Raw genomic sequence first — 12,864 nt, 5'->3', positions numbered from 1 at the left:
AGCTCAGGACCCCTTCAGCACCCCGCTCTCAGACTCCTCTCGAGTCTGTCCCGTCAGTCCCGCGTTCGGGAACCTCGGCTTGGGCTGCCCCGGCGGTCCCTGCTTCCTCCAGCACCCTGCCCTTCGGAGACTCCGCTCCGACCCTTCCGGGTGGTCCCTGCTTCAGGCTCTCCTCTCCGGTCTGCCCCGTAGTTCCCCGGTGCAGCACCTCCCCCTCCCGCCCCTTCGGGTTAAATGGCTTATGTCGGTTCCGCTCCGAGAGTCCCCAGTTCAGTCTGAAGTTCGGCTTCAGCAGCTCCCCTCTAGCGGGCCCACAGCGTCGCGGTTCAGCGGCTCCCGTCGGGTCCGCCCCGTCGGCGGGGCACGAGAGCCCCGATGGCCGGGGAAGCCCCGCTCTCGTCCTGCCAGCTCCAGTTCCGCGTCTTGCTGCTGGGGGACGCGGACGTGGGCAAGTCTTCTCTGCTGCGACGCTACGTGGAGGGAGACTCCTGGGCTGATCCGCCCCCCAGCTCCACGGTGGGCGTCGAGTTCTACAGCAGCATGCTGGAGCTGGCCTCGGGTTCGAGGGTCAAGCTGCAGCTCTGGGACACGGCGGGTGACGAACGCTTCAGGTCTGAGGGAGCAAAGACTGGCTGGAGAACTGGGGGAGAGGGAGGGGTGGGGGGATGCTGCTAGAGCTGGCTGACGGGGAGCTGGAAGGGACCCCGAGCCCCATCTACTCCGAGCGCCGCAATTTGGCTGTTGGGGAAACCTGCGTGTCAGCGAAGGGAAGGGACTTTTGTCTGAGGTCACACGTAATATGGGGCAAATTCGAATTCGAACCCAGATCCTTTGGGCTAAAGCAGTAGGAATGCTAATGGAAAGTTAGAATTCTGCCGCTCCTTTTCCTTGTTTCCTTGAGCAAGCTGTGCCAGCCTTAGTTTCTCCAGCTCTAAAATGGGAGGATTGGAAGCTGGAAGTGGCTGGGAGGGGGTGAGGTGGAAGGGGATCTTGGATATGGAGCTGGGGGTGACCTCATAGGTCCTTTCTCCCCATTTTACAGATGAGGAAATTAATTAAACGAACCAGGCTTTTCTTAGTGTTCCCTCACATCCAACAGACATTAAAGTGTCTACTGTATTTCCTGCCAAGTGCTAGGTGCTGGTAATCTATTATATTCACTTATTATTATATGCATTATATATTATATACCTAAGGTGACTTAAAACAAAAATCTCTGCTCTCATTTTACCTTACACCCCTAAGAAGACTGTGCAAACGTTATCTCAGGGGGAGTAGCCCTGGGTTTGCTGTAGGATTTCAGTTCTGTCACCTTGATTTATTAACAGTGAGACATTGGGCCAATCACTTCTGATTCAATTTCCTCATCTGGGGGCCGAGGTCTTTAAGGCGCCTCAATAGCTTCTGAAACCCTTTTCAGCTGTGTTTGAATGCTCAGGATCCCATTGAGAAGGATAACTAGACCGGGGCTAGTTTTTAGAAGACCTGAAGGGAGTTGTTGCACCCTGGAAGCTGAGGGGGTTGACTCTAGGCAAAGGGGTGCAGTTTGGAGGGAGACAGGGGGGACTCCGCATTTGTCAGCAAGATTCTCAGAAGTCTCACCTCACAATGACCAGCAGGTAGAAGGGATTTTCACCGCTGGTCTTTCAGAGGACCAACTTCTTGAGATAGAAGCCTTAGTTTAGGAGTTTTCTCTTTCTCTTCTTTAATGTATTTATTTTTAATACACACTGTTTCATGAATATGTTGAGAGAGAAAAATCAAAACAAAAGGAAAAAAAAAACATGGGAGAGAAAAAAACCCAAAATGAACATAGCATATGTTGATTTACATTCAGTCCCCATAGTTCTTTCTGGATGCAGATGGTGTTTTCTATCCAAAGTTTATTGGGATTGCCTTGGATTCTTTTCTCCCTTGATAGTAGATATGACTTTTTCTGGGGTACAGGACCTCACCCATCTCTGACTCTTCATTTCTCTCCTCCCAGGAGCATAACTCGGTCCTTTTACCGGAACATGGTAGGTGTCCTGCTGGTCTTTGATGTGACCAACAGGAAGTCCTTCGACCACATAGAAGACTGGTACCAGGAGGTGGCTTCCATTCAGGGACTGGACAAGGTTGTCTTCCTGTTGGTTGGCCACAAGAGTGACCTGCAGCAGGCTCGTCAGGTGTCAACCCAGGAAGGAGAAACTTTAGCTTCAATTCTGGGTATGTCTTTTCTGGAGACCTCCGCCAAGACCAATAGCAATGTGACTCTGGCCTTTGAGACTCTTGCCGATGGAATCCAGCAAGCCCTTCAGAATGGGGAGATTGAAGTGGATGGAGCCTGGAGGGGAGTCAGGATTATTCAACGAGCCCAGCCTCCCCAAAACCAGCTCAGAAAAAAGCCAGCCAGTCAGTGTCAGTGTTGACTCAGGGAATTAGGTCAAGATGGACAGAATGGGCTCAGAGAACACAAGCCTGAGCTAGTTGGTCCCATTCTCAGGACCCAAAGAAACTCAAAACTGGAAAGAATCTCAGGTCCTCTAATCCAGAGGAGAATAGAGAAACTCAGAGAGGTCGAGTTACTTGTCCAACCTCACACAGCTCCTCAGTGACTGAATCTCTTTAGAATCTAATTCCCCTGACCTGTACATCTAATGCTATATTACATCAAGCTGGTTCTCTGTGTCCCTATTCCTCTGGGGAAAGACCAGCAGGCCAGATTCCCTTGGATACACATTGAATTGTCTGCTGGTAGAAGATGGGGAGATCTATTACCTCTAAGATAATTGTCTTCATGCAATGTTTTAAGGTTTAGGGACAACTAAATGACCCAGTGGACCTAAATATGGTCAAAAGAGGTTGGACACAATTGAAAACAACTGAATGGTGATTGAGGTCTACAAAAGGGCCTTACAAATGTTATCTCATTTGATCCTGATAACAAACTTGGGTGCTGCTGCTCTATTATTCCCATTTTACAGATAAGAAAACTGAGGCAAAGTGCAATTAAGTGAAGTCCGTGGTCACACTGCTGGGAGATTTGCAGTCAGACCTTCCTAACTCTCTCCATTGTGACATTTAGCTGCTTCAATAAGAAGTCCTCAGCTTGGCACTAAAGGCCTCAGGAGCCTGGCTCGCTGCCCGTTATTCATCATCATACACTTCACCTATTCTTTGTTTTAGACTAGCTGGCCAATCATGGCACTGGCTGATCTCGGCCCTCACAACCTTACAGCGTTCTTCCAGGCCCAGCACCTGGTGCCTTTCCTGACCTTCAGCCCCTCCCCAAGACATTATTGCTGTCTTCTCCCTTCAAATGACTGTGGGTAGGCTCCTCTATGCACATATTGTGGACCCTTCCCATTCCAGTTGGGGGCCCTCTTTATATTTCTGGGCCTCAACCTAGAGCCTTATACATAGAAGGCACTTAATGTTTCTTAGCTAGAACTGGGATCTCATGCCGGAAGAGAGACTAAACTGAAGGCTGGAAGTGCCCTAGGGAGTCTTCACCTGAGTGAGGGAAAGGTTCTAAAAGGTAAAAGCTCTTTTTAAAAACCCCATTTGTCTGGAATGGCTTAATTTCAACTTTCTTCTTCATCATGAATTTAATAATTACCAACAAGCATTCAGCATCCAAGGGACAAAAAGAATCTTTTGTGAACTTCTGTTAGATTTTAGGTTTTTTTTTTTTTTTTTAAATATATTAAATTTAACAAGGTAGTTACAAAATTGTCCTCACTGGACCTCCTTTTGAACTTTTCAGTTTAATGTATTTTTAAAAAGTGTTTTATTGCAACTCATCTCCCACTCTAATATAAATTGCAGTCAAGCAAAACCCATCAACACATTAGTTGGGTTTATCTCATTCAGCATCCCTGGTCCACTACCTTCATGCTTCATCATCAGTACTTCCAACTTTCATGGCTCATTACATTCACCAGAACTAAAATCTTTTGAAGTTTTCCTTTCCTTTCCTGCGGTCATTATATAAATTATTCCCCTGGTTCTGCTCTTTTCATTCTGCATTTGTTCTTACAGATCCCTCTACATTTCTGTAGCCCGTCACATATGTCTGTTATATTCATCTAAAGTTTGCAAAATGATTTATAAACACTGTCTCACTGGATCTTCATTACCACCCTGGGAGGCAGGTGCTATTATTATCCTCATCTTACAGATGAAGAAACAGATTGAGAAAGATTAAGTGCTTTTGTCCACAGTCACATATCAACCCTAATTTATCCAGTCGTTCCCAGTCAATGGGTACATAACCATTCTCCTTTTCAAAATTTTCTAGTTCTCCCCTCCAAGAGATTGCAGAACCCACTTCCTTACTGCTCATGACCCTCAGTCTGGAGAAAGATCTTAGGTAAGGTCTTTGGTCATTGTTCAGAGCTTTCCTGTATGGGCCACAGTCTGTCAGTCTGGTGGCTCTCAAGAACCTACTAATTTTTGCCATCAATAAAGAAGGGCTAAAAGCCTGGTGGTGCCTGATTCAGTCCAGTTTTATTGTGGGTGGTGGGGAGGAAGGGAGAGAGGGAGGAAGAGCAAGGGGGAAAGAGAACATTTAGCATTTTTCTTCAGGCCTGAGTTCCTGCCATGGCCCAGACAATCCTTTCACTGGGGGGGTTGGAGGGGTGGAAGATGGGTTACCTTGTATATCAGCCTTTCTCCCTTGGGTTATTTGAACTCCAGGCTCAGCCTAGATATGCAAACAGGGAAGTTGGGTGCTAGCCACCCAAGTCAAAGAGTGGGGAGGGAGAGACAAGTTTCCAGAGTCTGTTTTGGAGAAGAATCAGCCAGAGACTTTCTTACTCTCCCCTCCCCTGCTCCAAAATGGGAGTGGTAGCGGGGGATGGGATGGACTGATAGACTAGACTCAGAAATCATGAGTATAGGTGAGTAATTCACTCAATCTTCCCGTATCCATTTCCTCATCCCTTACAAGGGTATTGACAAGACAAATATATATGCATATATATACACACACACACATATGTATATATATATATAGTTTGTGTATGTGTGTGTGTATATTTTGGATGGGGGTCTTAGAGGAAAGGAAGAACTGAGCTTCTGGTGTCACCAGTAGAGAGACCTAACACTGAAGGAGCAACATTACCTTTTAAGCATCCAGGCTTAAAAAACTACTTGGGCTACTCACAAGCTAAGTGATTTGGCAACTAGGTAAAGCAGTGGATAGAGTCAGGAAAACCTGGGTCAGAATCTGGCCTCACACTCTTAACTAGCTGTGTGATTCTGGGAAGGTCATTTATCCTCTGCCTCAGTTTTCCCAACTATAAAATAGAGATAATAAGTGAAAATACAAATATCTCCTGAAGATGTTGTGAGGATCAAATGAGATAACATTTATAAAGGACTTAGGAGAGCCTTGTTTCTTTCCTGGGCAATCATTGGACCATGGGAATTTCCAACTTCCCAAGGAATTTACCTTGTTCTGGGAATTTCATACTGTTTGAGAGACTAGAGAGGAAACATCACATTTTTTTTTTAATATTTCTTTTCTTTTCTTTTTTTTTAAATGGTATTTAATTTTTTCCAAATACATGTAAAGATAGTTTTCAAAATACTTTTTTGTAAAATTGTCTTTTGAATTTTTCTCCCTTATCTCTCTTCCTAAGATAGCAAGCAATCTGATATAGGTTAAATATGTGCAATCCTTTTAAACATATTTCTATATTTGTCATGTTGTACAAGAAAAATCAGACCAAATGGAAAAAAAATCGTGAGAAAGAAAAAAAAAACAAACAAAAAGGTAAAAATATACTTCTATCAACATTCAATCTCCATAGTTCTTTCTCAGGATACAATTGGCATTTTCTATCCCAAATCTAGACTCTTCATCACCAATAGCTATTTTCCAAGAAAAACTACTGAATTGGGGGTGAGCCACACTGCCCAAAGCAAGGATGTGGTCATTTTACCCATCTGAAGTAGATTCTGATTGAGAAACACTGACCTTTCTAGGCCTAGTACATTCTTTTTTTTTCTTGTGTTTTTTTTTCCCCCTAGGTCTGTGTTTTCTTTCATAACATTGAATGAGATGAGGTGAGATCTTTCAAGACAGTTGTAAAAATTGAGTAAGGCTTCATCTACTTCAGAGTTTGAGTAGGCCTGAAGGACTTTGAGCATTGATTCTCCAAGAACCCCATGAGGAAACGAGGGTTCTCTAAGATCTCTCAAACCTCTAAATCTATGATTCCACAATTCCCTTCAGCCCAGAGCTCTTCTCACATTTTCTCCATCTCCTGTTTTATAAACCCCAGCTTTATAAAATTGTTAAATCTTATTTTTATTATAAACTCAGCATTAAATGAACATGAGTATTTCAATAAAAAGGACATAAAAGAGATGGAAAATCATTGCAATAGTTCCCTGCTTTCTATGTCCCTTTCCAAGCTTTCTCTGCTTTTTCTTTCCTCTGTTTTGTTTGTTGTTTTTGCTTTCAGTATCTTTACCAACTCTGTCTCCATGCAAATAAGTTTCCTCCCTTACAGCCAGTAAGAATAGTCAACACAGGTTGACACTTGGCTGTGATGGAGAGTGCCGATCTTCTTCCTCTCCTCTAGTCTATCACCAGTCTGTTGAAAGGCAGTTTTTTGAAGTCAAAGTTAAAATGAATGCAAGTTCTGGAACTTTTCAAGGTGTCTTACTATTAAGATCCTCCTTTAAATTGTTCTCCTGAACTTCGAGTTGCATCAGTTCACACAAGTCTTCCCAGGTTTCTCTGAAATGACTTCAAGGTTAGCATGTCATCTTTTGGCCCCCTCACCGAGGCTGGCTTCTCTTGTCTCCCAGTCCTTGACACTTGACAACAGGAGGAAGGGGTTGGCTCACTTCCCCCTCCCCAATTTCACTTTCAAGCCCTCTGTTTGTCAAGTCCATTCTGCAACCACCTCTGCCCTTTCAAGGTTCACTCCATCCCGTCTGGTTCCTTGCTACTGGAATCTCTAGGTCATTTTCTCTCCTTTTGAGGAAGTTCAGTATCTGACTCATAGTTTTCTTCTTTGCCCCAAACACTCACTATGGCTTTCAGGCTCCTTAGCTTCCTTTACTTCCATGACCTCTGGCCTCCTGTCTTGTCTGGCCCTACATAGGAATGGCCAAACTTTGGGAACCTCAATTCTCTGCAATGCAATCTGTACCAAGTGCTGAGGTTCTGCAGATATTCACACATCACAGATGGAAGAACTGCTCATCCAGTCTTTGCTCTATTGCTCCATGAAGTGGGGAAGTGGTCCTCACCTACTGGAGCAACTCATTCTACTTGGGGTCAGTCCTAACCATTACCAATCATCATCATCGTTAACATTTTATTATACACTGTGCTAAGTTCTTTACCATTATTGTTTCATCCTCATAACAACCTTAGGAAGTAAATGCTATTATTGTCCCCATTTAGAAGAAAGAGGGGAAAAAAAAAAAAAAGAAATAGGGACAAATTAAGTGACTTACTCAGGGTCACACAATCTGAGTCAAAATGTGAATTTAGGTCTTTCTGACTCTAGCCCATTGAGCCCACTCAGTGTCTTAGACCACTATAAATACTGTCTGGTTCCAGAAGCCAAACCATACTCCTCCAAAGCTTGTTTGGCTGCATTAATCCTCTATGGCTACCAGGTGTGAATCCTTCTGGTTCCTTCCCCTTCACTCCTGACTTCTACTACTTTATATGTCGCTGAATGTCAGCTTCCACTCTTAGTAAGCTCCCAGTCTGGCATCAGACACTTAACACTTACCTGTGTGACCTTGAGCAAGTCACTTAATCTCAACTGCCTCATGGAAAGAAAAAAAAAAAAGAAAGTTCCCTCAGGTCCTCTCCTGATCCAGGTGCCAGAATCTACAGTGACAGCCCTGAAGCAAGATGGGGAAGGTCGGGGTCAACAGATTTTGCCATATTGAGCTCCTGGTGACTAGGGCTTCATTCAACTCAGTGTGGATATTGTGGTCACTAGTGACTCCTTCATTGATCTCAGCTACCTGGTTTATATGTTCCAATATGATTCCGTGCATGGCAAGTTCAAGGACGCGATCGAGGCTGAGAATAGAAAGCTGGTGATCAATGGAAAAGCCATCACCATCTTCCAGGAGTGGGACCCCACAAATACCAAATGGGGAGATACTGGAGCCCCATATGTTATGGTGTCTTTACCTCCACTTGAGGGGTGCCAAACGGGTCATTATCTCTACCCCTTCTGCTGACACCCCAATGTGGATGACAGGAATGAACCATGAGAAATACAATTCCCTTAACATTTGAAATGGGGAGAGTTTTTGTTTGCAGATACTTAATGAATGCTTGCCCATTGACTGAACTCCAGTTTCTGCAGAGGAAGCGGATTTAACCTAGAGATGTTCTAGGGAGGGATGCTGGGCAAGATCTGGGAGAGCTGGGAAGGAGCCCGTGGGGACTTTAGTTAAGCTTTGAATCCATGGGAGTAAAAATCCGTGTGCTGGAACTGTCCCATATCTGGGTTTGGGTTGTTTTCATCTGGGAACTTGGGATTCTGCTTACAGGTAACAGGGACTGCCCAGAAAGGGCCCTTTGCTGTTACTTTAGACAAATACTTAACCTCAGTCTCTTCATCTGGAAAATGGGGTTAATAACACTTGTACTTCTCACCCCTTAGGTGTTGAGAAATAGGACTTTGCAAACTGTGCCAGGTAGAGATATGATTTATTTTTTCCCCCCTCCTCCCCCCAGGATTAAATGAAACCATAAATCCAGAGTACTTTGTGCACGACAATGCTTTACTATATACCGTCCGCTGTACTTGGCAGCTTGTTGCTGGCCATGGGTCAGGTACGCCTCCTCGCAGAGAGCCCATAATGGGCCTTCTTGGCCACAAGCACCGGCCCTCCCCTTCCCCATCCCCTCGGCAGACCCACCTTCCAAACCTTTTCCTCACTTCTCCCTTCACCGAAGACTTGTTCTCCACAGAATCATTCAGACTCTCCCAGTGTACCGTAGAATTTTACAATCTCCCCTGAGAGGAGGCCGTTGGGAGGTTGGCCATGTCTGGGAGGTGCTCAGGCTGTTGGAGTGAAGGCTCCCGTTACTTTCCCTTCTTCCCCACTCTCTCTCAGAGGCTGGAAGTCCCCTGAGTAATGAGATCCCAGACCAAGGTCAAGATTAAGGGAGGGGGGAGGGAGGTGTCCTTAAGCCTGAACCGGCCTAGAGCGGTGGGGGAAGGCAGCGCCTCTCAGGCCCCCCCAGCTTCACTCTGGCAGCATTCTGTGAAGCAGAAATCAATAATATGTTCATGATTTGTTGTCTGAATACCTACTCTGCTGCTTGCTGTCCTTGGAGGCTCACATAAAAAAAGGGCACAGAAATTGGAAGACCTGAATTCAAATCCTACTTGTGCCACTGGGGCAAACTGCTTGCTGGGGACTCCCTGTCCTCCTCTCCAAAATGAAGGGGCTGATTTTTCAGGTTTTCTTCCAGCACCTCATGGTGGGGAGCTGGGATCTCTGCTCTGGGGGAGTCCTGGCTTCTGGGTCTGGCAAGGAGAGGCTAAGAAGTTTCAAATGACGCTCTCTTGGTTGCGGAACACTGGGTGTGTCCCTGGATGTTGGGACCCAGGGTTTCTCCTCCCCTCCCTGCCTGCACAAACTTGCTGGGTTCTGAAAGCTGCCCAGAGCCCAGAAGCTTCCCTCCTGCTCCTGGTAGGAACTCCCCCCTTCTCCTCTCATGGCTCCCCCCCTGCCCATGGATGCCCTCTGGCAGTACCAGTTCCGCCTTATCCTTCTGGGGGACTCTACAGTGGGCAAGTCCTCCCTGCTGAGACGTTACACGGAGGGCGTCTTTGTGGACTGTATGGACCAGACGGTGGGAGTAGATTTCTACGTGCACTTTGTAGAAGTAGAGCCTGGGGTCCAGGTGAAGCTCCAGTTCTGGGACACGGCGGGCCAGGAGCGATTCAGGTGACTATGTCCTAGGAGGGGCTCAAGCTGTGTTCTCAGTGCGTGTTTTGTCCTTGAATGACCTTGGCCAAAGCTCTTCCCAAGTGGAGGTCAATTTTCTTCTCCACAGAATGAGAGCCCTCCCAGCCCCTTCCAGCTCCAAGATTCTGGGAATCCAGAGTACTCACGGGCTAGTGGTATATGGGGGCTGGTAGTTCTCGGGGCAGCCCAGACAGGGGTGGAAAATGGGGCTAGAGAATGAGGGTAAGGAGATAGAACTGCACAGTGGGCAAGGGGAAGACCCCAGACCCTCCAGAGCCCCACCAGAGCCCCCTCTCAGCTTGATCCTGGGTCCTGGGTTAACAGACCCCCAGGGTTACCATGGACCCCTGGAGCCCAGGCTGAGCTGCTCCCAGGGACTCTGCCCCCTCACACTTGGTGGCAACAAGCCCAGGAGTTCCCTACTCATGAAGAACAGAAGACATGTACGTGGGGGGTCTGGTCATTGCTTGTTAAGGAAGGGGGCTGGTGCAGCAGCTTCCAGCCAGGCAGGAACCCAGGCGGGGTGGCTGGGAGGCTTTCCTCCTGCCCTTGGGGCTTGACAACTGCTCCCACTTCCTTTTAACCCTCCACTGGCCTGGGATGGGAAGCTAGCAACCCAAAAACCCTGGCTGGGCCCAAGAAGAGCGGATCATGTTTTTTATCTTTTCTCTCCCCACCTCCCAGTGCTCAGAGCAGAAGAGTGCTGGCTTGCTTTTGGCCTCCCTCCCCCCCTCCCAGCGTGTCCCATTCTATTCTTCCAACTTCTTCCTTGTCCCATCATCAGAGATTGGATGTGGGCAAGTGTTTGAGGGGGGCCAATCAGGGGTCAGACAGGTCTGAGTTTGAATGCTCCCTGAGCTTATGGCCACAGGTTTAGAGCTGGAAGAGGCCTCTGAGGCCATCCATCTGTCAATCAACATTAACGAAAAACTTACTATGTACAAGCATTTTGCAAAGTAGTGAGAATGCAAAAAAACGTCAAGTCGCTGACCTCGAGTTTACAATCCAATACAAATCACATAGGCCTATATGTATGTATATTGCACATGTGTTATAACCCAGTGGGATACAACATACAAATCACACATGTGTACGGACACATTGCACATATATGTATTGTGGGACAAAAAGAAGACAATCAGCCCAGGAAGGGTGCTCCTGTGGGGCGGGATTTTCATTGGGATTGACAGAAGCCGGGAGACCAGGGGGAGTGGTTGTTCCAGGCGTGGGGGCCAGAGCTAGAGATGGAGCCTTATGTAGTCTGACATATCACGTCACACATCTGAGGCCCAAGAAACTGACTTGTCCAAAGCCACACAGGTAAGCAGGATTTGAACTCGGGTCTTTTGATTTCAGAGCCACTAATCTTCCCACTATATACCTCAGCTTCCTTACTAGATGTGTCACTGAGGTCAAGTTATTCCATGTCTCTGAGCTTGGGTTTCCCCATAAATTAAAAAAAAAAAAAAAAAAAAAAAAAAAAAGAGTAAAAAAAACCTCCTGGGGCTATTTATTGCAAAGACCAAATGAGATCAAATGTCAAGCATTATATAAATGTAAATTATCTGGTACTAAAGTCTGTGAGGTAGGGAAGGTATGATCATACCAATTTAGCAGATGGAAAAACTGGGGTGAGAATAAGATGGCTTGCCAGAGCTGTGGGAGGGGCTCCGTCTCTTCTGCCCCCCACAGCCTTCCTTTAGCAGGGAGAAGTGACTGCTCTCTCTCTGCTGATGAAGGTCAGTGACGCGGTCGTACTACCGGAACTCGGCGGGGGGGCTGTTGCTGTTCGATGTGGCCAACCGAGCATCCTTTGAGAACGTTCCCAAATGGCACCGGGAAGTCCTGGACAAAGTGAAGCCCTTCGAGGTCATCTTCCTGGTGGTGGGGCACAAGAGTGACCTGGTGGCTGAGAGGCGGGTGAGCCCTGAGGAGGGAGAGCGGCTGGCCGCCTCCCTGGGAGCTCGTTATGTGGAGACCTCAGCCAAGAGCGACAGCAACGTCGCCCTGGCTGTCCAGCTGCTCACCCAGGACATCTACGCAGCCGTGAAGAAGGGGACCATGGGCCCGAGCACAGAGTGGGACGGGGTGAAGAGCCGGGTGCCGGCCCGCCCTTGGCCACAAGAGCAGAAGGCCGGCAGGGAAAGGTGGAAGTGTCCATGCTGGTGACAGCTCCTCTACATGCATGAGGCGCAGCACTTCAGCAGAAAGATCTTTTCCTCTCTTCCTCTTTCATCCATTCCTTTCTTCTTTTTCTCTCTCATTACCAACACTGGGCACAGTGAGCACTTAAAAATGCTTCATGATTGATTGGTTTCTGGTCAAGTCTCAGTTACCTGAAGGATGACTTATCTACAAATATTTGCATTTTTCACAACTTTGGTCAACAGTACTGAAGGGCACCAAGGAATTAAATCAATTGCTAGCTCTGTTACTGAATGAGTTGCTTCACTTCTCAGCCTTACTTTCTTCATCTGTAAAATAGGCTTGATAAATACTAAAAGCCAATTAATGACTAATAACTCATGATAATAAAGTAGGCTAATACCCTACTCCTTTCATGAGGGTTATCATAAAACAACTATTTTGTTCAAATGATTAGGTTTCTTGGTTTTTGCTCACTGGCCCTAGTCTTAACTAGTTTTCATTGCCTAGAATATTTCCATCAGTCATACAGGCATGACTATAGGAACAGCTTCTGTTGATGTTCTCTAACTGTAAGGCAGGTTCCAACCCTTAATCAATTGCTCCAGATTCCCAATCACAACTAGGCATTGATCCCAAAAGAGGCAGGGAACAAAGGTAGTCTTGGAAGAACCATTTCCTGGGTTGTTTTGATGATCCTGGCCACAGGAGGTTTCAATCTGAACTTTTAGTTCTATGTGGCCCTCTGGATTGATTGTTTCTTGA

The 12,864-nt window shown here is 46.6% G+C and overlaps 2 protein-coding genes across 2 annotated transcripts; both read left to right on the top strand.

Moving 5' to 3' along the window:
- The first annotated feature begins 219 nt into the window (after positions 1 to 219).
- RAB42 (RAB42, member RAS oncogene family) lies at positions 220 to 3,621 on the top strand. The gene is made up of 2 exons (XM_074297625.1): positions 220 to 611; positions 1,988 to 3,621. Exons 1-2 carry the CDS (start codon positions 376 to 378, stop codon positions 2,409 to 2,411), a joined length of 660 nt encoding a protein of 219 aa, XP_074153726.1. The 5' UTR covers positions 220 to 375; the 3' UTR covers positions 2,412 to 3,621.
- Positions 3,622 to 9,641: 6,020 nt separating this feature from the next.
- Positions 9,642 to 12,348, top strand: LOC141563872 (ras-related protein Rab-39B-like). Its single transcript, XM_074305600.1, has 2 exons — positions 9,642 to 9,933; positions 11,694 to 12,348. Exons 1-2 carry the CDS (start codon positions 9,701 to 9,703, stop codon positions 12,121 to 12,123), a joined length of 663 nt encoding a protein of 220 aa, XP_074161701.1. The 5' UTR covers positions 9,642 to 9,700; the 3' UTR covers positions 12,124 to 12,348.
- The last annotated feature ends 516 nt before the right edge of the window (positions 12,349 to 12,864 follow it).

Source organism: Sminthopsis crassicaudata, chromosome 3, assembly GCF_048593235.1.
Source record: "Sminthopsis crassicaudata isolate SCR6 chromosome 3, ASM4859323v1, whole genome shotgun sequence".
NCBI lineage: Eukaryota > Metazoa > Chordata > Mammalia > Dasyuromorphia > Dasyuridae > Sminthopsis > Sminthopsis crassicaudata.
This window is presented reverse-complemented; position numbering and strand designations above follow the sequence as displayed.